Source organism: Pelophylax lessonae (assembly GCF_965119305.1).
Source record: "Pelophylax lessonae genome assembly, chromosome: 6".
Lineage (NCBI taxonomy): Eukaryota > Metazoa > Chordata > Amphibia > Anura > Ranidae > Pelophylax > Pelophylax lessonae.
The window spans coordinates 179,271,884-179,299,835 of NC_138773.1; the positions used below are offsets into that span (position 1 = coordinate 179,271,884).

The 27,952-nt window shown below is 41.6% G+C and overlaps 1 protein-coding gene across 1 annotated transcript in view; it reads left to right on the forward strand.

Moving 5' to 3' along the window:
- The first annotated feature begins 13,700 nt into the window (after positions 1-13,700).
- The window catches only part of SLC40A1 (solute carrier family 40 member 1), a 75,593-nt gene continuing 61,341 nt past the window's right edge, over positions 13,701-27,952 (forward strand). Inside the window, exons 1-2 of the mRNA XM_082262020.1 lie at positions 13,701-14,014; positions 15,077-15,144. Coding sequence (XP_082118146.1) covers positions 13,975-14,014; positions 15,077-15,144 — 108 coding nt within the window. The 5' untranslated portion in view covers positions 13,701-13,974. The remainder of the gene's footprint in view (positions 14,015-15,076; positions 15,145-27,952) is intronic.

The window sequence follows — 27,952 nt, forward strand, 5'->3', positions numbered from 1 at the left end:
CACTGAATCCGGCCAGCACCTGCGTTTAACCCTTTCACCCAGGTAAGTGTAGTAATCAATAGATTACTGTCACTTACAAAAAACACAAGACACAAAACCGCTGTGTTAGCAGAGTCAGGCCTGATCCCTGCTAGCATTAGCAGTTTTTTTGGTAGCGCTTGAAATAGTCTTCGACAACCAGGTGCTTTTATTACCTGTGAGTCGCATCACTGTACGGGTAAATTTAGTTACCAAAATGTCTAAACGTTCGTACAGTGATGAAGCTATTTACAGTATAATGTCCATGTCAGGTGAGAGCGATGGGGAAGCCTCACCGGCAGAATCAGGGTCAGTATACGAACCAGATGACAGCAGCGGCTCCCTGACAGACAGCTCCGACGACAGATGGGTCCCTGTTAGACCCAGGCGTACCCGACCCCATTCTGGTGTTGTTGAAATGCAGGAATCGCAGGGTGCTCGTATGGAGCAGAGTGTGGGTACTAGTGCCGCTCATCCTTCTGGCGACCTGGCAAGCGCCAGCGGCCTAGTACAACCTGGACCTAGTACAACCAGCACTGCAGTAAGACCTGGTGACGTGGCGAGTCCCCTAAGTGCAGTTGAAGCTGGTGCGGTGGCTAGCACAAGTAGTGGCCCGCAGCCACCGCGTATTCAAAGACAGGCCCGTAGAGCCCATAGTGCCCTCCCTGATGCGCTGGCATATCCCAATTGGCAACCCACTGATACTACAGCGCCAGTACTTCCCCCATTCACCGCCCAACCTGGAATCCACGTGGAGACAGCTGGTTTTACGCCCCTGAACTTTTTTGAGCTGTTCTTCACGGAAGATCTTTTCAGATCTATTGTGGATCAATCAAATTTATATGCTCAACAATTTATCGCCGCCAACCCAAATTCGCACCTTGCCAGACGATTCGGCTGGAATCCTATAACGGTTTCCGAATTTAAGATCTTTCTGGGCCTTTCCCTCCACATGGGCATAACTAAACAAAGTGAATTGCGGCTATATTGGTCCACTAGCCCAGCTCACCATATGCGCATGTACTCTGCCTCCATGTCCAGGGGGAGATACGAGCAAATTCTGCGATTTATGCATTTCAGCGACAATGAAATCTGTCGTCCTCGGGGAGACCCTGCATACGATCGGCTCCACAAAATTCGGCCCCTCATAGACCACTTCAATCAGCGGTTTGCAGCCTTGTTTACCCCCGAACAAGTTGTCTGCATTGACGAGTCCCTGATTAAATTTACTGGCCGTCTTGCTATCAAACAGTACCTCCCCAGCAAGCGTGCCAGATACGGGGTCAAGTTGTATAAGCTCTGTGACAGGGCCACAGGCTATACAGTTAATTTCCGTGTCTATGAGGGAAAAGATAGCACTGTGGAGCCCCCGAACTGCCCAGACTACATAGGGAGCAGCGGTAAGATTGTTTGGGACTTGGTGTCACCCTTATCCGGAAAGGGGTACCATTTGTACGTGGACAATTTTTACACAAGCGTGCCACTATTTAGTCACCTGCTTGATTTACAAATTGGCGCATGTGGCACCGTGCGACCTAATCGCCGGGGCTTCCCCCAACGGCTTGTAAATTCCCGTCTTAGTCGGGGGGCGAGAGCCTGCTTGAAAACGGACAAATTACTTGCGGTGAAGTGGAAGGATACACGGGATGTTTATGTTCTGTCCTCCCTTCACGCAGACACGACAGTCCAAATCCCTACGGCAACTGGCGTTATGGAGAAACCCCTCTGTGTCCACGAATATAACCTTAACATGGGAGGGGTGGACCTTAACGACCAGCTTTTGGCGCCGTATTTAGTTGCCCGTAAAGCCAGACGCTGGTACAAAAAAGTGTCTGTTTACCTTTTCCAATTGGCTATGCTGAACGCCTTTGTCCTATACAGGGCGTCAGGACGAACTGGACCCTTCCGGGAATTCCAGGAAGCGGTCATCCTTGCCTACCTGTACCCAGGAGGCATGCCTGCCCAACTTCCCCTTCCAGATGCAGTGAGCCGGCTGCATGAGAGGCATTTTCCTTATGCCCTCCCGAGTACCCCTACCCAAATACGACCCCAAAGACGATGTCGTGTCTGTAGCAGGCGCGGATTTAGGCGTGACACCCGTTATTATTGTCCCAAATGTCCTGACCAACCTGGTCTCTGCATCGGGGAATGTTTTGAGCGCTACCATACACTAGTGGAGTATTAGTGTAGGGTACAGCACGACACAGTGTAGGGCACATAAACACAGGGTCTCGAAGGATGTTGGATGTCCATCGACATTTTGAGAGACCCAAGCTGGAAGAGAAGATCGCAGAAGATCGCACTCCCTCCCAAATCAAGAAATAAAGGAACAGTTAGAAAGTAAAATAAAAGGATCCAAAAACTGTTGTGGTGTCAGTAATTTTATATGTCCTTCTACTCCTTCCTACTATACTTTTTTCAATGTCCTTTGTTTGTTTTTTCATTCTTTTGTGACCTGTTTCTCTTGCAGGTAATTGTCGGCTACCACGCATTGATTTTATATATTCTGACACAAACAGCGTTTGCGCTCAGCATATATGGATACCTTTGCTGATAGCAGCTGTGGTGATTTTCTGATTTCAGCACTGCAGTTAAAATCTTATTTTGGTATACGTGGATAGCGCCATGTATACCCATCATTAAATTCAGTGGGTGGTTGTTTGGGCGGTTAATGATGAGAATCCAAAAACTTTTGTTGTGTCAGTCATTTTATATGTCCTACTCTTCCTAATGTACTTTTTTTTAATGTACTTTGTTTGTTTTTTCATTCTTTTGTGACCTGTTTCTCTTGCAGGTAATTGTCGGCTACCACGCATTGATTTTATATATTCTGACACAAACAGCGTTTGCGCTCAGCATATATGGATACCTTTGCTGATAGCAGCTGTGGTGATTTTCTGATTTCAGCACTGCAGTTAAAATCTTATTTTGGTATACGTGGATAGCGCCGTGTATACCCATCATTAAATTCAGTGGGTGGTTGTTTGGGCGGTTAATGATGAGAATCCAAAAACTTTTGTTGTGTCAGTCATTTTATATGTCCTACTCTTCCTAATGTACTTTTTTTTAATGTACTTTGTTTGTTTTTTCATTCTTTTGTGACCTGTTTCTCTTGCAGGTACTCGTCGGCTACCACGCATTGATTTTATATATTCTGACACAAACAGTGTTTGCGCTCAGCATATATGGATACCTTTGCTGATAGCAGCTGTGGTGATTTTCTGATTTCAGCACTGCAGTTAAAATCCTATTTTGGTATACGTGGATAGTGTCGTGTATACCCATCATTAAATTCAGTGGGTGGTTGTTTGGGCGGTTAATGATGAGTAATACTACGCATTATTCCTGTGCTGATTTCTGATAGGTTCTCTTTTTTTCCGTTCAGCCCACAGGCTGCATGAAAAAAAAAAAAACCTATATGCCAAACAAGGACCAGCAATGTACTGGTACGTTGCTGGACTTTGAGTGGTTGTACCAGGATGATGCCTGCAGATTTAGGCATCATCTTGGTATCGTTTTTTACAGCCAGCGGTCGGCTAACATGTAAAAGCAATCCTAGCAGGTAATTGGCCGCTAGACTGCTTTTACATGCAGTGGGAGGGGTCTCCCCCCCCCACCGCCGCCTTCCGCAGCCTTCCGTGGTTTTTCTCGGGCTCTCCTGTCCCACCGGTTAACCTGAGAGTGCAGCCGGTGGTTCAGTTATCTAACCATAGAGCTAATTGAAGATTAGAATGGCTCCAATCATCTCTATGGCCTAAGATGCCGGAGGCTACGAGCATTTCATGACTTCTTTTTCGCCAGAAATAAACAGGGCCATTGGGAAATTGGGAAAGTATTTTATCACACCAATTTTGGCGTGGTCAGATACATTAAGGTCAGAGGAGAGATCTAGAGTATAAAAGACCCCAATTTTTTTAAAAAAGAGTACCTGTCACTACCGATTGCTATCATAGGGGATATCTAAATTCACTGTGATAACAATAAAAATGATTTAAAAAAAAAAAATTAAAGGAAAGGTGTCAAAATAACATAAAAAAGCAAAAAAAAAAAAAAAAAAAAAAAAAAAAAAATTGAGCCCCCCCCCTTTCCCCCCGTGCTTGCACGCAATGGCACACGCAAGCGTTGGTCTAGTGTCATATGTAAACCGCAATTTCAGCATGCATGTGAGGTATCGCCGCGATCGCCAGATCGAGTGCAGTAATTTTTGCAGTAGACCTCCTCTGTAAGTCTAAAGTGGTAACCTGTAGAGACTTTTAAAGTTTTTAAAAATGTACGTACGTTGTTGCCGCTGCGCAGGCGTGCGCAATTTTTAAAGCATGTCATGTCAGGTGTCTATGAACTCGGCATAAGATCATCTTTTAAATTTTACCAAAAAAATTGGAATTATATAGTGTATTTGTGCAATAAATTTAAAAAAAATGTATTTTTTTCGCAAAAATTGCGTTTGGAAAATCTGTGCGCAAATACCGTGTGACAAAAAAATTTGCAACATCCCCCATTTTATTCTATAGGGCCTCTGCTTTAAAGAAATATATAATGTTTGGGGGTTCAAAGTAATTTTCTAGTAAAAAAAAAATATTTTTTCATGTAAACAAAAAGGCACAGAAAAGGCTTGGTTTTCAAGTGGTTAGAAGAGTGGGTGATGTGTGGATAAGATTGAGCATAAAATGCCGGGACAGTTCAAACACCCCCCAAATGACCCCTTTTTGAAAAGTAGACACCCAAAGCTATTTGCTGAGAGGCATGGTGAGTCCATGGAATATTTTATATTTTGCTACAAGTCGGGAAAATTATTATTTCTTTTTTTTTTGTTGTTTTTTTACAGAAAGTTGTCACTAAATGATATATTGCTCACACATGCCATGTGTATATGTGAAATGACACCCCAAAATACATTCTGCTGCTTCTCCTGAGTACAGGGATACCCCATGTGTGAGACTTTTTGGCAGCGTAGCTGTGTACGCGCCCCCGAAAACCAATCCACATCTTCAGGTTTTCTAATGGCGTAAATTGCTGATTTTACCCCTGACTACCTGTCACAGTTTCAGAGGCCCTGAAATTTCAAGATAGCACAAAACCCCCCCAAATGACCCCATTTTGCAAAGTAGACACTCCAAGCTATTGGCTGAGAAGCATGGTGAGTCCATGGAATAGTTTATTTTTTGCCACAAGTTTCGGGAAAATAATTTTTTTTTTTTTTTTAACACAAAGTTGTCAGTAAATGATATAATGCTCACGCATGCCATGGGTATATGTGAAATGACACCCCAAAATACATTCTGCTGCTTCTCCTGAGTACAGGGATACCCCATGTGTGAGACTTTTTTGCAGTCTAGCCGAGTACAGGACCCCGAAAACAAACCTCCACTTTCAGGCTTTCCAAGGGCGTAAATTGTTGATTTCACTCCTGACTACCTATCACAGTTTCGGAGGCCCTAAAATTCCAAGATAGCACAAAACCCCCCCAAATGACCCAATTTTGCAAAGTAGACACTCCAATCTATTTGCTGAGAGGCATGGTGAGTATTTTGCAGCTCTCATTTTTTTTGGAAAATGAAGAAAAAACAGGAAAATGCATTTTTTTTCCTCTTTTTTCAATTTCCAAAACTTTGTGACAAAAAGTGAGATCTGCAAAACACTCAACATGCCTCTCTGCAAATAGCTCAGGGTGTCTACTTTCCAAAATGGGGTCATTTGGGGGGGGGGTTGTGCTGTCTTGGAATTTTAGGGCCTCCGAAACTGTGATAGGTAGTCAGGAGTGAAATCAACAATTTACGCCCTTGGAAAGCCTGAAAGTGGAGGTTGGTTTTCGGGGTCCTGTACTCGGCTAGACTGCAAAAAAGTCTCAAACATGGGGTATCCCTGTACTCAGGAGAAGCAGCAGAATGTATTTTGGGGTGTCATTTCACATATACCCATGGCATGTGTGAGCAATATATCATTTACTGACAGCTTTGTGTAAAAAAAAAAAAAATATATATATATATATATATTTCCCGGAACTTGTGGCAAAATATAAAATATTCCATGGACTCACCATGCCTCTCAGCAAACAGCTTGGGGTGTCTACTTTCCAAAATGGGGTCATTTGGGGGGGTTTTGTGCTATCTTGGAATTTTAGGGCCTCCGAAACTGTGATAGGTAGTCAGGAGTGAAATCAACAATTTACGCCTTTGGAAAGCCTGAAAGTGGAGGTTGGTTTTCGGGGTCCTGTACTCGGCTAGACTGCAAAAAAGTCTCACACATGGGGTATCCCTGTACTCAGGAGAAGCAGCAGAATGTATTTTGGGGTGTCATTTCACATATACACATGGCATGTGTGAGCAATATATCATTTACTGACAGCTTTGTGTAAAAAAAAAAAAAAAAAATATATATATATATATTTCCCGGAACTTGTGGCAAAATATAAAATATTCCATGGACTCACCATGCCTCTCAGCAAACAGCTTGGGGTGTCTACTTTCCAAAATGGGGTCATTTGGGGGGGTTTTGTGCTATCTTGGAATTTTAGGGCCTCCGAAACTGTGATAGGTAGTCAGGAGTGAAATCAACAATTTACGCCTTTGGAAAGCCTGAAAGTGGAGGTTGGTTTTCGGGGTCCTGTACTCGGCTAGACTGCAAAAAAGTCTCACACATGGGGTATCCCTGTACTCAGGAGAAGCAGCAGAATGTATTTTGGGGTGTCATTTCACATATACCCATGGCATGTGTGAGCAATATATCATTTACTGACAGCTTTGTGTAAAAAAAAAAAAAAAATATATATATATATATATTTCCCGGAACTTGTGGCAAAATATAAAATATTCCATGGACTCACCATGCCTCTCAGCAAATAGCTTGGGGTGTCTACTTTCCAAAATGGGGTCATTTGGGGGGGTTTTGTGCTATCTTGGAATTTTAGGGCCTCCGAAACTGCGACAGGTAGTGCAGAGGTGACATGAACAATTTACGCCATTAGAAAACCTGAGAGTGTTGATTGGTTTTCGCGGTCCTGTACACAGCTAGGCTCCCAAAAAGTCTCACACATGGGGCATCCCCATACTCAGGAGAAGCGGCAGAATGTATTTTGGGGTGTCATTCCACATATACCCATGTCATGTGTGAGAAATTTATCTTTTAGTGACAACGTTGTGTAAAAAAAAAAAATTAAAAAAAAAAATTGTAATTTTCCCGAAACTTGTGGCAAAATATAAAATATTCCATGGACTCACCATGCCTCTCAGCAAACAGCTTGGGGTGTCTACTTTCCAAAATGGGGTCATTTGGGGGGGTTTTGTGGTATCTTGACATTTCAGGGCCTCCTAAACCGTTATAGGTAGTGAGAAAATGCAATGAAAAATGTACGCCCTTTGAAATTCTGATGGTGGTGATTTGTTTTCCGGCTCCCGTACACAGCTACGCTCCCAAAAAGTCTCACATATGTGGTATCCCTGTACTCAGGAGAAGCAGCAGAATATATTTTGGGGTGTAATTACACATATACCCATGGCATGTGTGAGCAATATATCATTTCAATGACAACTTTGTGTAAAAAAAAAAAAAAAAAATATATATATATATATTTCCCGGAACTTGTGGCAAAATATAAAATATTCCATGGACTCACCATGCCTCTCAGCAAACAGCTTGGGGTGTCTACTTTCCAAAATGGGGTCATTTGGGGGGGTTTTGTGCTATCTTGGAATTTTAGGGCCTCCGAAACTGTGATAGGTAGTCAGGAGTGAAATCAACAATTTACGCCTTTGGAAAGCCTGAAAGTGGAGGTTGGTTTTCGGGGTCCTGTACTCGGCTAGACTGCAAAAAAGTCTCACACATGGGGTATCCCTGTACTCAGGAGAAGCAGCAGAATGTATTTTGGGGTGTCATTTCACATATACCCATGGCATGTGTGAGCAATATATCATTTACTGACAGCTTTGTGTAAAAAAAAAAAAAAAATATATATATATATATATTTCCCGGAACTTGTGGCAAAATATAAAATATTCCATGGACTCACCATGCCTCTCAGCAAATAGCTTGGGGTGTCTACTTTCCAAAATGGGGTCATTTGGGGGGGTTTTGTGCTATCTTGGAATTTTAGGGCCTCCGAAACTGCGACAGGTAGTGCAGAGGTGACATGAACAATTTACGCCATTAGAAAACCTGAGAGTGTTGATTGGTTTTCGCGGTCCTGTACACAGCTAGGCTCCCAAAAAGTCTCACACATGGGGCATCCCCATACTCAGGAGAAGCGGCAGAATGTATTTTGGGGTGTCATTCCACATATACCCATGTCATGTGTGAGAAATTTATCTTTTAGTGACAACGTTGTGTAAAAAAAAAAAATTAAAAAAAAAAATTGTAATTTTCCCGAAACTTGTGGCAAAATATAAAATATTCCATAGACTCACCATGCCTCTCAGCAAACAGCTTGGGGTGTCTACTTTCCAAAATGGGGTCATTTGGGGGGGTTTTGTGGTATCTTGACATTTCAGGGCCTCCTAAACCGTTATAGGTAGTGAGAAAATGCAATGAAAAATGTACGCCCTTTGAAATTCTGATGGTGGTGATTTGTTTTCCGGCTCCCGTACACAGCTACGCTCCCAAAAAGTCTCACATATGTGGTATCCCTGTACTCAGGAGAAGCAGCAGAATATATTTTGGGGTGTAATTACACATATACCCATGGCATGTGTGAGCAATATATCATTTCAATGACAACTTTGTGTAAAAAAAAAAAAAAAAAAATTTTTTTAGTCATTTTTCAAACACCTGTGACAAAAAAATAAAATATTCAATGAGCTCAACATGCCTCTCAGAACATTCCTTAGGATGTCTACTTTCCAAAAAGTGGTAGTTTGGGGGGGTTTTGTACTGCCCCGCCATTTTAGCACTTCATGAAATGAGATAGGCAGTCAGAAATTAAAGCTTCGTAAATTTCAGTATTTACACCATAGTTTGTAGACGCTATAACTTTTGCGCAAACCAATAAAAATACGCTCATTGATTTTTTTTTTGTCAAAGACATGTAGCTAAATATATTTTGGCCAAAAAAAATGACATAAATTGAGTATATTGGATATTTTTTAAAAGACAAAGTTGAAAATGTCATTTTTTTGCAAAATTTTCGCTCTTTTTTTATTAATATCGCAAAAAATAAAAAGCGCAGAGGTGATCAAATGCCACCAAAAGAAAGCTCTGTTTGTGGGAAAAAAAGGACGTAAATTTCGTTTAGGTACAGCATTGCATGACCGAGCAATTATCAGTTAAAGTCACGAAGTGCCAAGTTGAAAAAAGGGGTCTGGTCCTTTAGCAGCCAAATCCTCCGGGGCTTAAGTGGTTAAAAAAACAAAAACACGGTTGTGAGAGCAAACAATATTTCCACCATGTAATGACCGAATTTGGAAGGATAAATCGTTCAATGGACATAAATGAATCAGTTTCTCATTTGTTTTTTCTTCTGGGTTACATATGCGCAGTACCAACAGTTCCAGTTTGTAACGGGTGAGAAACACATTAAAGCGGAGTTCCGGCCTCAAAAACAACTTTTCACCATCCGCTTGCTTTAATGTACCTGAAAAAGAATTGGATAATTAAAATTTCTTTTTTGATTTACTTACGTTGTTTTTAAAGAAAATATACTTACCTTCCTTCCTCTTCCTCCCTATGCGGCTGTGGCCCATGCCGTCTCTTCCTGCTTGCATTGACTCCTGGGAGATGAGCGCCATCGCTCCCAGGAGTCAATGTGCCTGCACCGGCCCTGCTCATCACTTCTACTACTATTTTACAGGTATTCTGCACCCATAATATCCTGTCTCATTTTCCCTTTTATTTTCCATGATTGACATACTCCATTGAATCTTTCCTCTATATTTTTTCTCAACCTTCTAGATGACCTGTGTGTTTTTGACCTGACTCTGGAGATCCTCGTGGGATTTTCTGTCCGTGGAGCTCCTTTCTCACTGTCATTTGCCATACCATTGTGTATTTGGCTTACAAGTATTGATATTCCCTTTGGAAACAAATATAAATATCAACATATTGTTTTAAGTCTATCCTGTATTGATCTGACTTGATCAGTATATACTTTTTGCGGCCATAGTCAATTGAAGGCCTTTTTTTCATTCACCAAAGCCCATCCTTTTGGTCTCACGTTCTGGATTCCACAGAGGTCTTACATATCTGGTACGTAGTTATAGAGGCATTTTCTGCCCCTTTTCCTATTTGTTACATCTAAATATGACAAACACTATGTATAATGAATTATGTGCTATATTGTTGTTAACATTGCTCAATATATGTTAAATTTAACTTCATACTTACTTTTTGTATTATACTCATTGTTACCTTTTATGCTCCTAGTCTGAGCTCTGGTGTTTTGTGGACCATTGAGAAAGGCATTTGGACCGAAACGCGTCTAGTCCGATCCAGACACCTCAGACCCTCCTGGTTCCAAGACGTATCTATGACCTTGTTTTTATCATATACTTTATATGTGATTATGTATAATTTATCTTTATTATATGTGTAATAAAATTTATATTTTCATACTCAAGTCCTGATTCTTGCCGTTGAAAGTCCCAATCCCCAGGGGTTGTCTTTGTTCCATATTCATTAGGGATGTTGGCAAGATCCCAGGTTTAAAACACAGAGTTCGAATTTATCTTTTCTGCTCATCACTTCCGGTGCAGGCGCGTCATTCCCTGCTAAACGCCCAGAAGCTGTGCAGGAATGACGCGCCTGCACCGGAAGTGACGAGCAGGGCCGGTGCAGGGCATTCTGGGACTCTGACGTCACCGAAGAGTGCGCTTCAGCTTCAGCTGCCCACACCTGAGATGGCAACGCTGGACAAGACATTTTCAAGGTAAGTATTTCTTCTAAAAGGTAAGTGAAACAGGACAGTTCAGAGGCTATCGTTGCCTAAATGCATTAGCCCTGACTGTCCCAGGGAGTATTTGTATCTAAAAAATGTTTTTCAGGGTGGAACTCCGCTTTAACCTTTCAATTTATAGGCCGTTTGGCTGTAGTTTTTCAAATTTTTTCTTCATTTTTTTTGGCTCAAAAACATCACAACATATTTTTGATTTGTGCTCCTTAGGGCTCTTTCACACAGACGTTCCGTATGTCCGTAAATCACCCCATCCGTTTGCGGGTGATATACGGACATAATGCTTGTCAATGGGATTGCGGATGTCAGCGGATGACCATCCGCTGACATACGATTTGTGTCCTTTCAGTTCTGTTCCATTTTTTGGAATGGAACAGAACCCTATTTTTCCTCCGTTAAAAAACGGAACTGATGCAAAATCGGATGTCAGCGGTGTCATCCGCTGACATCCGCAATCCCCATAGACTAACATTATGTCTGTATATCATCCGCAAATGGACATACGATGTGGACATATGGAGTGGATGACACAAGTGTCATCCGTGTTCGTAAAAAAAAAAAGTGCCGGAGCGGATAGCAATACGGTCCGCTCCGTATGAAAGAGCCCTTAAATGAACAAACTGTCCAAATGACAGGTTTTAGAATGATTTTTCGTCTAGTGTATGGGCGCCATTATCATAGTTGCCAACATTTAAAAAAAAATTCCAGGGACACTTTGCAGCACAGCTATCAATTACTTATCACACCCACTTCCCTGAAGCTCCGCCCACTCTGCATAATTAAACTCGCCTGGGACCAGAGCATGTATGTAAAACGAAAATGTACTTAAAGTGAAGCAATACCTTTTTTCATTTCTCAATGCATGTAAATACACTAGCGCCATAGGAAATTTTGGTCAGCTTGACATGGCACTGCTCCCAAACCATAAGTGACAAGGACACCAAGCTTGGGGAGCATGTTAAGGGGATTCAGTACTATGACATGGTAGATTAGCTAGGCAAGCTGGCCGGCCACAAATAGGATATGTTATAGTCCTGATTTCCCATAAACGCCAATGTTAAAAACTGGGAGTAGTGCCATGCCAAGCTGACCAGGCTGTGTTCGTACTCGCGAGTGTATGTAAAGTGAGTGTACTTAAAACGAGGTATGCCTGTAAAGAGAGAATTACAGGATATTAAAAAGGGAATTTCAAACACACAGTAGCAGAGTTGGAATAAGTCTCCCATTCAGCTGCACTACTTCTACGTAACATTTATGGGCAGCCCGAATAACAGGCGCTTCTAGGGACAATATAAATTACCTGGGACAGGCTCCTATTTGCAGGGAATGTCCCAGGAAAAAAGGGACAGTTGGCAAGTATGCATTATTACTTTCAAGCGAACAAATTTTTTTGTTGAAAAAAAAAACAACTTTATTTATATATATAAAAAAAAAAAAATACTTATGGTACTTTCTCCCTTGTTTAACCACTTGCCGACCGCCGCAAGTAGATATACGTCACTAGCCTGTGAGGCTCTGGGGAGAGAGCGCGCGCCGCCGGCGGCACTCGGCGATCGTCGGGGGAGAAAGGCAAGCGGCTAGTGTAAACAAGCTGCCTGTCATTCTCCCCTGTGTAGAAACAATGATCATACGGTTCTACTATGTAGGACCGTTGATCATTGTTCCTACAGCTCAAGCCACAGCCAATCACAGTTAGAATCACGCCCCTAGGGACACACACAGCCCCTCCCTCTCAAATAAAGTTAACCCCTTCACTGCCAGTGTAATTTTACAGTAACAGTGCATATGTATAGCACTGATTACTGCAGTAATGTCACTGGTAACCCCAAAAGTGTCAAAATTGTCAGTCAAGGGTCCGATCTGTCCGCTGCAATGTCGCAGTACCGAAAAAAAAAACGCAGATCGCCGCCATTACGCGTTTAAAAAAAAACAACAAAAATCTTTCCCTTTGTTAGTGAACGCGATAACTTTTGCGCAAACCAATCAAAATACGCTTTTTGCGATTTTTTTTACCAAACATATGTAGCATAAAACAAATTGGCCGAAAATGTTAAAAAATTTTGATTTTTACATTTTTTTTGGGGAATTTCATATAAAAACATGTGAGAAATATTGTTATTTTTGCAAAATTGACGCTCTTTTTTTGCTTATAGCGCGTGATCAAAAAAATTGCACAGATGATAAAATACCACCAAAAGAAAGCTCTGTTTGTGGGAAAAAAATCGTTTAGGTACAGCGTCGCACGACCACGCAATTGTCCGTTAAAGTCACGCAGTGCCGAATCGCAAAATACCCCCTGGTCAGGAAGGAGGTAAAATCTTCCGGGGCTTAAGTGGATAACTGACATTCACCGGAATAAAGTTACCCAAACCACCACCTCACGTGTGATTCAAATTCAGTTACTCTTCCACAGAGCCCCGCTTCCACCATTGGACCTTCACCATAGCCATACCAACTGCACCCTTGAACTTGAAGCTGACAGAGAGATAAGTAAGTGAACCTTGTGCTCCAGGTGACATAGTCCTCTCAGCTGCCTAGAAAAGAACAAGTGTCTGATGGTGACCCGCCAATTCCCTTCTGCCATGGACTTATTTATCACCTCAGCCTACAACCCACCCGAACTCCACAGCCTAAGGCACCGGTCACATGACTCCTCAGGGTATCGCCGCCGACAATACTCGCAGTCTGCAATGCGGGGTCGGCTCTAAGGGGCGGGAACTATGCAGATCTCCGCTCTGTGATTGGCCCGTGCCGTTGCCGTGTGCAAGCAGCCTGTTGGAGGAGCCGGGAGACATCCTATAAAGGAGAACTGGGAGAGCTGTAAACAGAAGAGCGAGGATCTAGGTGTGAGGGGTGACAGGCGGCAGGGGGGACAGGGGGTTCTTCACACTGTCCTGATCCCCTTCATACAGGACTTCCTATAAGGCTTCCACTTTCCAACTTCAGCTACAGTGATAGCTAAGTTTGGAAAGAAAAAAAGAGAGTGATTTCGTTCGATCCTTTTCCTGATATATGGGCTATTGACACACAGACAAGAGAACAATCGCATCGGATAATATTAGTGTATTACAATCATCATCATGTCCTCATCAATGGAGCAGAAGAGGTCAGGATGTTGCGGTAAGTGTTCAGGGGACTTGTATTCTTTCTCTGGGATTCTGCATATGTCATTGTATACATTGTATGTTATTGTGTATAGGATCATTGTTTATGATCAGTGCATTGGATCATTTTGTATGATCAGTGTATAAGATCATCATATATAAGATCATCTTATAGAATGGTTGTATAGGATCATCATATATAAGATCATCATATAGAATGGTTGTATAGGATCATATACATAGGATCATCGTATATAAGATCATCGTAAAGAATGGTTGTATACGACCATCATATATAAGATCACCATACATAGGATCATCGTAAATAATGTCGTATAGTCCTTTAGGATCATCATATATATATATATATATATATAGGATCAACGTATAGAATCATTGTAAAGTAACATCATATCAAGGATCATTGTATATATGATTGTCATATAGAATGGTTGTATAGGATCATCATATATATAGGATCATCGTATAGAATCATTGTAAAGAAACATCATATATAGGATCATCATATGGAATGGTTGTATAGGGTCATCATATATAGGATCATCGTATAGAATGTATAGGATCATTCTAAATAGGATCAACATATAGAATCATTGTAAAGAAACATATATCATTGTATATAGGGTCGTCATATAGAATGGTTGTATAGGATCATCGTATAGAATGGTTGTATAGGATCATCCTACATAGGATCAACGTATAGAATCCTTATGAAGGAACATCATATATAGGATCACTGTATATAGGATCGTCATATAGAATGATTGTATAGGATCCTCATATATAGGCTCATTGTATAGAATGGTTGTATAGGATCATTATACCTAGGATCAACGTAAAGAATGGTTGTATAGGATCATCGTACATAGGATCAACGTATAGAATCATTGTTGAGGATTATCAAATATAGGATCATCATATAGAATGGTTGTATAGAATCATCATATATAGGATCATCATATATAGGATCATTGTATATTTAATCATTATATAGGAACATTTTATAGGATATGAGCATTGTGCTTCCACTTATATTATTTCACCTCTGGTGTTGTAGGATCCTGTGCCGACTACCTGACATCTGCAAAGTTTCTTATGTACCTGGGACACTCTCTGTCCACATGGGTGAGTATGATATGACCTACTTGTATACAGGCTTATTTTGTCTTCTCTCTCACACACACTGGGGAGAGAGGAAAATGCATATACTGTACTGTATGTCCCTCTTTTGTTTATATGGATTGCATGCACAAGAGGGCAACTGGAGCAGAGAAAATCTGGAGCAGCAACCAATCGGCTTCTTTCTTCAGCTTGTTCAGTTAAGCTTTGAAAATGAAAGATAGAAGATGATTAGTTGCCATGCAAAGCTGATCCAGGTTTTGTCTGCTCCCGGTTTGATAAACTTCCCGTACAGAATGACACGTGAGCCAGCATTGGTCTTTAGTTTTTTATTCCTGTTAGTGCTGGTGGGGAAAAAAGGCAGAAGGAATGTAAAAGAAAACCCCGTGATGATTTACTCTGATTGTTCTCTGCCCATTATTTGTCAGTGGGAACATATCTAATCCTATATTATATGTGTGGAAGGGAATTTACTAAGACTGGAGCAGCCAGAATCTGGAGTTGCTGTGTGTAGTAACTGCTTCTAGCTTCAGCTTGTTCAGTTTAAGTGGTATTAAATCCAAGTCAAAAATGTAATATATTGCAGCTTACCAATCATTAGATATGGTGGATGAAGTCGTTTTCTTTTTTAAGGGCTTTATTCCCCTTTGTTTTCACCTGGTGATCTGGCCAGTAACAAATCTCCTGTATCTGGATGAAGGAGCACAGGGGCACCTTTTGAAAGCAGCATTGTCAGTGAGAGGTGAGAGTAGTGCTATATGTACTAGCAGATTTATATACACTAACAAATTGAAGCCAAACTCCAGCTTACCCCTTTTAAGCAGCTACAGCATCTTTTCGTTTTCCTTTTGGGATAAAAGCAGATTATTGTAAGCCCACCTGTCAGTGGTAAATTATTGTTTCAGCCTTTGAACTGCTACATCTGAAAGACAGCTTGTTCTGTTGAAAAACAGCAGACTTACTAGCAGGATCACCAAGTAAAAATAAAAGAAAGTCTAAAAAAGAAAACCAATGTAGCCACCACATTTAAGAATTGGTAAACTACAATATAAGTGTTTGCTTTTTAGTTTAATACTGCTTTAAGCTTTGTAAATACAAGATAAAGCTAATTTGTTGCCGTGTTCAGCTGCCCCCATGATGATGTAATTTACTCTTGCCCATCATTTGACAGTGGGAACATCTCTGATCTTATATTACGGTATATATGTAGAAGGGAATTTACTAAAACTGGAGCTGACAGAATCTGGAGCAGCTGCACATAGTAATCAATCAGCTTTTATCTTCAGCTTATTCAGTTAAGCTTTGAAAATGAAAGATAAATGCTAATTGGTTGCCATGCACAGCTGCTTCCGATTCAGTCTGGTCCAGTCTTAATAAATTCCCCTTAATATCTGCTCCTATATAATATATTTAAAAGGGAATTTACTAAGATTGGAGCAGACAGAATCTAGAGCAGCTGGGCATGGCGACCAATCAGCTTCTAGCTTTTATTTTTAAAGCTTAACTGAACAAACTGAAGCTAGAAGGTGATTGGATGCCATGCACAGTTGCTCCAGATTCTGTCTGCTCCAAAAATAGTAAAGACCCCCCTTAATGCGTTTTTCTAATTTCTTCCTAAAAGTTGACTCCACTACAAACATTTAGGACCTGCCAGCTTCTTAGGGATGTCCTTACAAAATTCTATTGGTGAGATTTCCCCACAGCAGTTTGTGTCTACCCCATGTACAAATCCATGACAAAGGTGTCACTCATTTGCAGCTTGGCTGTTCAAATATTTGTTCATTTGTTCATTCTGCGCTGTATATAATGCAATGTAGAGGACCTCATCACTGGACTTTGTAATATTCATGGCACTGGGCACGCACCTACCCACAACACTTTTTTATTTTAACATTATAAAAATGTTATTTTTTTTTTAAATATAGAGAACAAGAACAATAAAACTGTTATGAGTAACAAGACTTCAAGGTACATCACATGATCTTAAAGTGTATTTCCACTTTTGCAGTCAAATTTGAAAAAAAATGCGCTACATGTTTGTTATGTGTTCCCAGTCACACAGCATACCTACAAACAAAAAAAAAATATTTCCTACCTTTTGGATGTTTGAAGCAGACCTCTGGGCAGGCTTAGAGCTACTCTGAACAATTTCACAGTGATCCTGTCCCCACTGGCCAAGAGGGACACACTGAGTTTCCTCTCATTATTCTACAATGCAGAAGGTCAGCTTCTAGATTTGTAACCCTTTGTTAGAACAGGCAGTGTACAGATCTAGTTTACTACTAATAATGAGACCTGTCAGCACAGTATAATCAGGGTTGAATATGGTAAACATCCCCAGCCCACTCCTAAACATTACAGAGAATGGGAAGCTAAGTAGGCTTTTTTCAGTCTTGAAATTTTGGGAAAAAAAATATATATATATTTACAAAGGTACCAACGTTTGGCGCAGAGCCAGCAGCATTTGACGATATGATTTTTGCTGTGATTTTAGGGCATTTTTTCGCTTGACAATTGCAGCAAAATCGCACCATGTTTGGGTTGCTGTTAAAAATTAATGGCATTGCAAACGCGTCCCGCGTTTTGCCACGATTCTGGAATCGTGGGCAGAATTCTGCGATTCTGCCCGGGTTTCTAGTACGCTCAGTTGTGACAGAGCCTAAAGGTAATTATTGCCCCTAAGGGCAATTTAGTTCTTACATATTGGGTAAATATTTGACTAGGATTGAGGTTGGCATGGGGGGAAGACACATGGACTGGTGTGGAAGGGACCAGGAGTGGAGGAACAAAGGGCAGTGGAGAGTCAGATCAAGATGGGCAGCTGGATTGGAGGAAGCAGGGAGGCTTACAAATCCTCATTGTCTACTGAATTCGTCCGGCAGGGTCAGATAATTGTCAGCACTCTTTATTGGATAAGCCCAATAGTGTTCCTAGATTATTTGATAAAATATAACAGTTACATGTTAGTCTATAAAAAAAAATGTGATATTGTCAGGAATGGCTTGTCTATGCCATAGTGATGTAATAGCCTGTCTGTTTCTTTGGCATCTTTGTGCATTAATAGTTAAAGTGTAAGCCCACCCTAAAACTAAAATTCCTGCATCTATAGACACCCACGATCTATCACTAACCTATCTAACCCCAGGGGAGGACTGGGCCAGGGGGCAGGGGGGCAATTGCCCCACGGGCCGCTCTGATGTCCTGTAAAAAGGCTACACCGCTTCTGCCACAGTCATGCCAAAAGTATTCCTTGTGAAGAGAAGTAAAAAGTCACCACTGACCTACTGAGTGTGGGGTGAAGACGAGGACAGAGCGCAGGCCTCCAACACCCCCCCCCCCCCCAGCATGGATGGTGTAAACTGTGTCTGACCAGAGGCCGATTCCATACCCCACTTGAGACACTCCTCCCTTGGCCAGCCCCAACCGAGCTGTCCCAGTCCCCCCCCCCCCCCCCAACTGCCCCCTGCTGGCCAGGTTGGGAACCCGGATTCAGCCGGTGAGAAGAGAGTACTGGAATGGGGTCAGGAGGAGGCCGGGTAGAGGGATAGTGGGAGCGATGCCGATTCGCTGCACCATGGGCCTCTGGTTTATACTTGACCTCTGGGCTGAAAGTTGCCAGTCTGCCCCTGTCTAACCCTGTTGACCAGAAAACCTTTTTTGAAGCTGATCCGATCTGGTTTCTAGCAGCGGAAGCTCTGCAGTGGACACAGCCGACAACAGCTGTGAAATGAATGGGGAGTGATGATCCCCTTAGAGTTACTATGGGGACTTCCGTTGTCAGATGTGGCCCCTGCATCCGCCTACGCCGCGGCTGACAGCTCAGCGTGGGATAGAGTCGGATCGGCTTCAAAAAAGGTATGTATACTGATTTCTTCTTTACAGGGCTAGATAGGTTAGTGTTAGATCGTGGATGTTTGTAGATGCAGGGATTTTAGTGTTAGGGTGGACTTCTACTTTAAGGTTTTCTAATGAGTTCCATAATAAACCTGATTTTAGTGCTATTTCACCTTAGGAGAATAAGAGTGGGATTTTTATATCAATGTGTATGGCAAGTGTGCGTATTTCCCCATACTTAAGGCCCGTACACAAAATAAGAAAATCGGAATTAAAATTTAGTGCGTTGAACGATCTGCCGATTTTCGGATCATTAGTATAGTGCTTTCGACAGGCGATTACGAATTTTCGTATGACAAAAACTGGATGTGCAGGCTATAAAATTTTTATCATACGGCAACACAACTTCCGATTTTTGTCTATTAGTACAGTGTTTAATTAGTACAGTTTTCATCCAAAAAAAATCATAAGAGCAAGACTAGGCATGCTCAGAAACTAAAGGATACATACAAAACAATTCAACACATGACATCACTTCTGAAGTTGAATTCTGTCGTGCGAGAATTTTCGTATGAAAGTAACCTCTTCACTTTCCATATGAGACTAGCATGCAACAAAAAACTAGAGAAAATTTGTCTGATAATCTGATCGTGGTACGGGCCTTTAGTCTTCAACAATGTGTATGTCAGGTATGCAAATTTCCCCATTCTTATGTCTGGTACACATGGGCCGAAAGTCAGGAAACAACAGCCGGTTCAATAAAAAACAAAAACGATGCAGCCTTGCATCTAAGAACTAGTAAGCTGCAATATATTTTATATTTTTGTCCTTGGGGTTAGATAAATGTTAAAGGAGTTCTATGGTCACAGCATACATTTCCATTTGATAACATCAGCATTGTAATAGCACTACTAACAATAGTTATTTTGACACTCCAATATAAGCTTACTTGAAAACTCCCCTTTAATGTTGTGAGGTCTGCCTGTCTGCTGATCATCTCTTTCCTCATATTTCCTGGATTCCCTGCATGCTTTGCAGCTTCTCCTCTGCTGTTGACTTTCCATTTCTAAGGACTACATATCCCATAGTGAGTAGAATCAAAATCAAAATTTGACAAACCGCGCTCCTACAATCATGTATAAATGCAATCAATTAAAGTGCATAGAAATAACAGAGTTCCGTATGTAAATACAAAGTGCTCTGTGCAAAATGGCTTATAGTAAACCACTATTCAAGTAAACAACATAACATAACAAAAAAGGGCTTGTGGTAAACCACTATGTATATATAAACCAAATAAAGTGCATAAAATGTCCATTAACACTAGAAAGTGCTCCAATATGTGCAGTACAATGCGGGGATCTTCTATGGATTCTCCATTAGATAACCTGTGGTTATAGTGCTCTTGTCCACCATCATTAGGTGAAAAACCTCATCAAAGGTAGGCTTGGATCTCACATGTAAATTTGGTGAAGGACACTCTTATGGCGGATAAAGAAGCCCCTTGGAACGATCCAATCCAATCACACTCCCAAAATGATGTACCATACTCAGAGGAAACAGAGCAAAAAACCTTCCATAGTGTACTATTTAGTTTGTTTATTAAAAGCGCAAAAGATAAAATACACTTACAGTGTTACGAATGAATGAGAGCTCTATTAAAATGCAGGGGCGCTGATTGCGCTCCACCTGCGTTTCACCTTGCGGAAGTGGCGTTTCACATTACCCTATGCGTTTCGTCTGACGTCATCAGGGTCACACTTTTAGTTTATTGCGCAACATATATAATTTGATCAATCACCTATTCCAGGGTGCGCAGGTAGAGGATACAAATCTTTTATCCAATTTCTCCGATATCCCATAGTACCTTGTTGCCTGCAAGCAATTATTCATGTACTGACTCCACCTCCTGAAACTCCTGCTCTTGGCACTTTTGTCTTTCAGAAGGCAGGTGCTATGAAATGTGTGACACAAAAGGCTAGAAATAATAGAAATACAATGTGGAAATGAATATATGATTTTACATTTTGACCATGGATATGTTAAATGTTAATACAAATCAGTTTCCTCACTCTAAAAGTAGAGCAGTTGTGATAAAAATCCAAAGCTGTAACTGTTATTGATTGTCTTACTCAAAATAATGTTGGTAATTGCAGGGTAAGAGTACATAGACTGCTTGAGCTTCTTTAGGTGTTCATTGAAGCATATAGGTAGCACTCCCAAGGTGTACCCCTGTAGCTATTTTGCTGGGAGCAGAAGAAAACCTCTAAGCAGGACACAGTTTCAAGATTCAAAAAGCCCTAAAGTAGGAAGGGAAGCACAGCCAAAAAAGCCATGCAGGTGATTTCCAGCACCCTATGTACCCTTATCCTTGTAAACCATTCTACAGTAGTTTTAAAATGTGTACTGTTTGAGGATACTGAAGGTGGTTATATGATCCTGCTGCATGCACCTTCTCCATGGGGAGGGAGCGGGTTGCTTCCAGCCCCCCCAAAGATACTCATGTATCACCATTGTTTGAAAGGAAAGAGTATGAGTTGCCCATAGAACAGGGATTACAGCTGTTACCTGTTTCTAATGCTCATGAGGAAGGCAAAAGAGAGGATCGGCTTTCTGCTAATATAATATTATATTATTTATATGATTTGAGTTAAAGGTAGAGTGATGAGCCTAGTCACTCACTTTCTTCTTTTATCCATTTTTGGGCTCCATCACAAAATCTCTCTGCTAGAGCTCTTGGCTGTGCTTACTCTTGCTGCAGAGTTTCACTTTTCCTGCTGCAGAAGAGTCTCCTTCTACTTATTGTGGTGTCCATATTAAACGAGTTAACACTAAGTTCAGCTAGAACTTGCCAAATTTTACTCTATGTGTGTACCACTGTTCAACAGAAGACCAGGCAGCTTCCATCGAACAGTGCTGCTGAAAAACCAGCATTCAATCAGCATGTGCATGCAGCCAATGGCCGCAGCACTGATCAGTGTACTCTGACGGGGGGAGTCCCCATTGTCAGAATACTATAGCAACACATGTGTGGATGTGGGGATCTGTCAGTTTTTTTTTTTTTGGGGTTAACCCGCTGGTTAAATAAAAACAACCAACAGTGTCTACATTGCTTTAGTCTGGGAATGAATATGAGACCTTATCACAACCATTCCCAACCAGGGCTCAATGGATCCATGAGGTTCCTGCAGACATTTTTAGGGGTTTCCTGAGTTGTGGTTAAATTGCCTTTCATGTGATGGTGACTGCATAGTTCCATGGCCAATGTAACCTTCATGATATTTTTAGATGGGCAGCAATCTGACCATCATTGATGCTTCCCACTGGCCAGCAATGTAGAAGGCATTCTTTTTATTCCCCCCCAATGATTGGTTTAAGCAGGGTTTCCTGAGACCTGAAAATTATTTTTAGAGTTTCTCAGAGTTTAAAAAGTTTACTAGGCTGTATCGTAGGTGCATGTATTAAAAGTGTCAGATTGAAAAAGGGAACCCGTGGAGGATTCAAGCTACCAGCGCCTCCTACTCAAAGCGGAAACATGAGTTTGCAAGGTCTATCCCTTTGATCTTACACTAACAACACTCACCCTGCAACTGCATGCTTTAGAAAAAATATTTTAGATAATTATCCTTCAAGTGCCTGTAAAAGTCTCAGGTGCTTGCTTTTTCTTTCAGATAGTTTTAGTTCTCCAAACCATTTTTTTTTTGTTTACACTGCTCACATTGCCGGTACTGTTGAAATCAATAAATATAAAATCAATCAATAAATATAAAAAAAATAAATAAATATATATGATCAATATATAAAAGCCAAAGAACCCAGGACCCAGTGGTATTGGGTAACATAATAAAGCGCACAGAAAGAAATATAAAATTACATCAAGAAAAAAAAAATGTAATGAGCCTGTTTGGGTAGAAATATAAAATCGGGCACTGCTGAATTGTTTCTTAAAGCAGAACTTCATTTAAAAGTGAAAGTTCTGCACATCTTCCTCCTCCTCTACTGTAACATTGTTGGTGTTTGACCAGGCTGAGAGCACGGCATGATCTTGCGCATGCACAGTGGGGAGCTGGCTTTGAAACAGCAGGAAGTCACAGCCAGCTCCCACAGCCCAAGATGGCAGTATTGGGCATCCGAAGACTGGCGAAAAACCATCTCGGGTGAATAAAGTGCAGGACTCCTGGACTGGAGAGTGTCTGTTTATTAAGGCTCCATTCATACCTGAGCGTATCTTTTTCGGGCTTTTTTCAGGTGTTATTTGCAGGTGTTCGGAGGCAGGCATTGACATCTAACAAAAACACTTGTAATCTGCCAAAAAAGAAGCTCATGTACTTTTTTGAGCTTCAGGCATTTTGCTTCAGGCGACAGAACACTCATATGTGACCAGGGGCCATTGAAATGAATAGGATTTTGCTTGTTGGGCGTTTGGAGACTTCAGAGATGAGCATTATGAGCTGAAAAATGCTCAGGTGTGAACAGGGCCTTAAAGCCTAGGACACATGGGCCGAATGTCAGACGGCATCGGGCGGTTCAATAGAAACTGGACGACATTCGGCCTGTGTGTATGACAGCTGGTCCGACAGAAGCTGGCCGGCATCTGTCAAAGGGCATGACTGAAAATGGTCTGCCGACTGACTCCCGGTCAGCTGACCAGAGTGATCTGGTGGGAGGAGAGGGGGGGAGGCCCTGTCAGAACATGGTAGCATATCAGGGGAGATCTCTGTACTAACATTGGATTGATGGTACAGTGGCCCCGATCTGAGCTGTCGGTTTTTGGGTTGAACAAAAAAAATTAAAAATTTGTAGTGTGTATGAGGTTTTAGTCAATGCTGAGGAGGACAAACTACTAATCTATTTTTTTCAATATTTGCGCTCAGTTTGACCTCCTGCCATTTATCATCTGACAAGAAGGCTGCAATTGCTGATAGCAAAGTATTTGTGTTGGCTTTGCAAAAATGAAGAAACAGACAAAGAGATAGTAAGACATAAGAGTCTGTAATAAAAGTTTCTCACAAAGATGAAAGATGTGCTAAACCACTTGTAACCTTCTTATTTCATGGGGTAGAGGTCAGGGTGGTTATTTAGACAACCCATTACAATAAAGTATTGTGGTATGCCCTAAGAAAACAGTCATGTTATTGACTGATTCACATAGGAAAAGTAAATAACTTTACATGAGATTTCTGCAAACAATCATATCTTCTAAAGTAATTTTGAAAATTACCTATGATTATATTTTTGTGAAAACTAAAAAAATGGTGGATTTTACATATTTGCTGTATGATAAAATACCGCCAGGTGTTGATGAGTAGAGTTAGTGATTCCAATGCTGTTAAAAGCTAGGAAATCTACTTCTAGGAAAATCTACCATCGTACGTAGAAGACCTACATTGCGTGGTGTGAGTCTCTTGGGGTTCACCCTCGTTCCTTTTTGTTGGCTCGGATCTTGACCTTCCAGCAGAAACTGGCCTTGAGTACTATCAAGGGCCAGGTGTCGGCCTTAGCGGTCTTCTTTTAACGAACCTTGACCACACACTCCCTGGTGCGTACTTTTCTTCAGGGAGTTCGGCAATTGGCTCCTCCAGTGTCGTCTCCGTTACTGCCATGGGACCTCAATTTGGTGCTCTCAGTCCTCCAGAAGCCTCCCTTTGAGAATCTTTGGGAGATTCCCTTGCTTACGTTGTCCCAGAAGGTGGCCTTTTTGGTGGCTTTCACCGTGCAGGGTGTTGGAATTTAGCGGCGTTATCCTGCCGTTCACCTTACTTGGTGGTTCACAGAGATAAGGTGGTTCTTCACCCCTGTCTGTCATTCCTTCTCAAGGCAGCACCCACCTATCTGTGGAATTGTAATTCTCCTGACACTGCTTGTAACAAAACTGAGTAACTATAGCAGAGAGAGGGAGTATACCTCCTGGGACTGCCCATAGGCATAGTCAGACTTTTTTTCTGCCTAGTTCCTACTCCTGTAGGGGGCAGTACAACCCAATGATAAAGAAAATCAGGAGCTGTGTTCGTCAATGAACATCAGAGAAGTGGATTTTACGGTAAGTCAAAAATCCAATTTTTTGCCAATGACACCAGTGAAACGGGGGTGCGTGTGTGGCGGGGGGGGGGGGTTGTTATTGCTGCCACTGACACTAATAAAGGGGAGTTAATTTTTGCTGCTGCTGACACCAATGAAAGGGGTTTATTACTGCTGGAAATCTCATAGACACCAGTGAAGAGGGGGAGAGGGCTGTTTATTATTGATGGCATTGTCCTTGTAATCAATGGGGGGGCATTATTGCTTCCACTGAACCAGTGCTTAGGTTTATTATTGCTGCCACTGACAGCAATGCTAAAGGTTATTATTGCTGCCACTGACACCAATACTAAGGGTTAACAAAAAATAAGATAGAGAAAGATGGGGCTTTACGGGCCAGTGGGAGTAGAAGGATCACACACAAAACCAGTTTATATAAAACAATTTAACATTTTATTAGATCAAGGGTAAAAAACATGGGCAAACATGCACATGTTCACACGGACAAATTGACATAGAGAGAAATTCCTTATAAAATGAATCAATCAGAGTCATTGGAAATATAGAAATACATCCCGTGAGGGAAAAAACCAAGAGCCTGTGTAGGATGGAGAATAGGTCTCAGAGTGGAAAGCGGTCAATGTAGGTCCCCAGCAAGCATTCCCTCACGGGATGTATTTCTATATTTCCAATGACTCTGATTGATTGATTTTATAAGGAATTTCTCTCTATGTCAATTTGTCAGTGTGAACATGTGCATGTTTGCCCATGTTTTTTACCCTTGATCCAATAAAATGTTAAATTGTTTTATATAAACTGGTTTTGTGTGTGATCCTTCTACTCCCACTGGCCCGTAAAGCCCCATCTTTCTCTATCTTATTTTTTGTTATTCGTATTAGGGGTAAGGGCCTATCTACACGGTACCTCTGTTTGTGCCAATACTAAGGGTTATTATTGCTTGCAACTGACACCAATGCTGAGGTATATTATTGCAGCCGCTGACACCAATGCTGAGGGTTATATTTGCTGCCATTGACACCAGTGTTGAGGGTTATTATTGCTGACACTGAAACCAGTGAAGAGGGCTTTATTACTGCTGCCACTGACATCTATCCTGGGGGTTATTAATGCTGCCACTAACATCTATGCTGAGGGTTATTAATGCTGCCACTAACATCTATGCTGGGGGTTATTATTTCTGCCACTGACATCTATGCTGGGGGTTATTATTGCTGCCACTAACATCTATGCTGGGGGTTATTATTGCTGCCACTGACATCTGTGCTGGGGGTTATTATTGCTACCACTGACCCCAGTACTGAGGGATATTATTGCTGACACCAATAAAGCGGGGAACACAGCAGCAGTATGCAGGTGAGCGGAGAGGCCCCTGACAATAGAGTTTCCTTGAAGGAGGCCCCCAGTAAACATCATGTCTTTCTAGCTTTATCACGTTTTGTATGGCCATTGACTGATATTGGCTGAAAATTGTATTAAAAATGCTTTGCTGAAATGCGGCTCTCCTCTCCTCTTGATGAAAATGTAGATTGTTATAGATATAGATGTTTATGTACCATTGAGATCTTTGAAATGCTGATATAAATATGCAACCGTCTGCAAATACGGTACTTGTAATGATGATTTAGTGAGTATATTTGCTGCCAAACATATTCTGAATCAGTTACAAATATTGTTTGAAACTCTGCAAAATAACAAAGTTATTAACGAAGTCTGGTTGACTTAAGTGCGGTCAAAACATTTTGCCGACACAAAAACATATTAGTCATTGCCTTGGTAGTAAATGGTACATAATGATGTTGTGAGTATAACTGAGTTAGCACATTACATTTTATAGGGTCATTTTAAATTGTATGTTTTCAGTGCCAATGTACAACCACTTACTTGTCCTTAATGTGTTAGTTTACCTTTACCAGAAAACTGCCTAAGCAGATAGGGGGCACCTGTTGTTAAAAAAAACTGTGCAACTTTGACTAAAGTTGAATAATGCCCTTACTATAGGTGTAGGCCATTCATATATTGTACCTTCCGAAGATTGTCCGAAAACCCCCTAGAAATGGCATCATTATCTTCTGCCTTGTTGCTAGAACCCCACCATTACTGCTCACCCCCATCCTCAAAGGAATAAGATGTCAAACTCCCACACGTGTTGTCCACTGTCTCCTCCAGCACAGCATTGCTGAGCTTAGAGCTACTGTGACAGTGGAAGGAGAGCACAGGCAAAGGGGTTTGAATCAACTGGGAGTGTCTTAGTAACGTCCTTTGAACAAGGAAGGGCGAGATGATGACATCTCAGGGAGTTTTTCAGCCAGGCTTTGGGAGATATGTAAATTGCCTACACCTATAGCAAGGGCATTATTTAAAGTGGTTGAAAACCCACTCCTAACTGTTAGCTATAGTTAAGCCTTTATTAAGGCTTACTTATAGGTACTGTAAATATCTCCTAAACTTGCACCGTTTAAGAGATATTTACATTTTATGCAGCCGGTGATGTACTCGGTGCATGCGCTCTGAAGAAACGGCCGCCCGTGCCGTTTCTTCAGAGCCTTGCGCCGTGACCGGTGGCTCCCGCGTGCATGCGTGGAAGTAACGTCACGCGGCTCCCTGCCAGTAGCATAGCCGGAGTCCACAGACCAGGAAGGAAGACGGCTGAAGATGGATGCGGCCTCCAGCGGGGACGACGAGGGCTTCGCTTGGAACTTACTTTGCAGGGAAGAAAAAAATGAAAAAAAAAAAGGAAGAGTTTACCTCCTTTTTAAAGGAGTTGTCATTTAAGATAAAATGCCATCTGTGTGCAGCACCCCCCCTCAATCCCCCCTAACACTTACCTGAGGTCCCTCTTTGTCCAGCGATTTTCTACAGCCGTCCGAGATTCTCCCTCCTGATTGGCTGAGACACAGCAGCAGCACCATTGGCTGCCGCTGCTGTCAATCAAAGTCAGTCA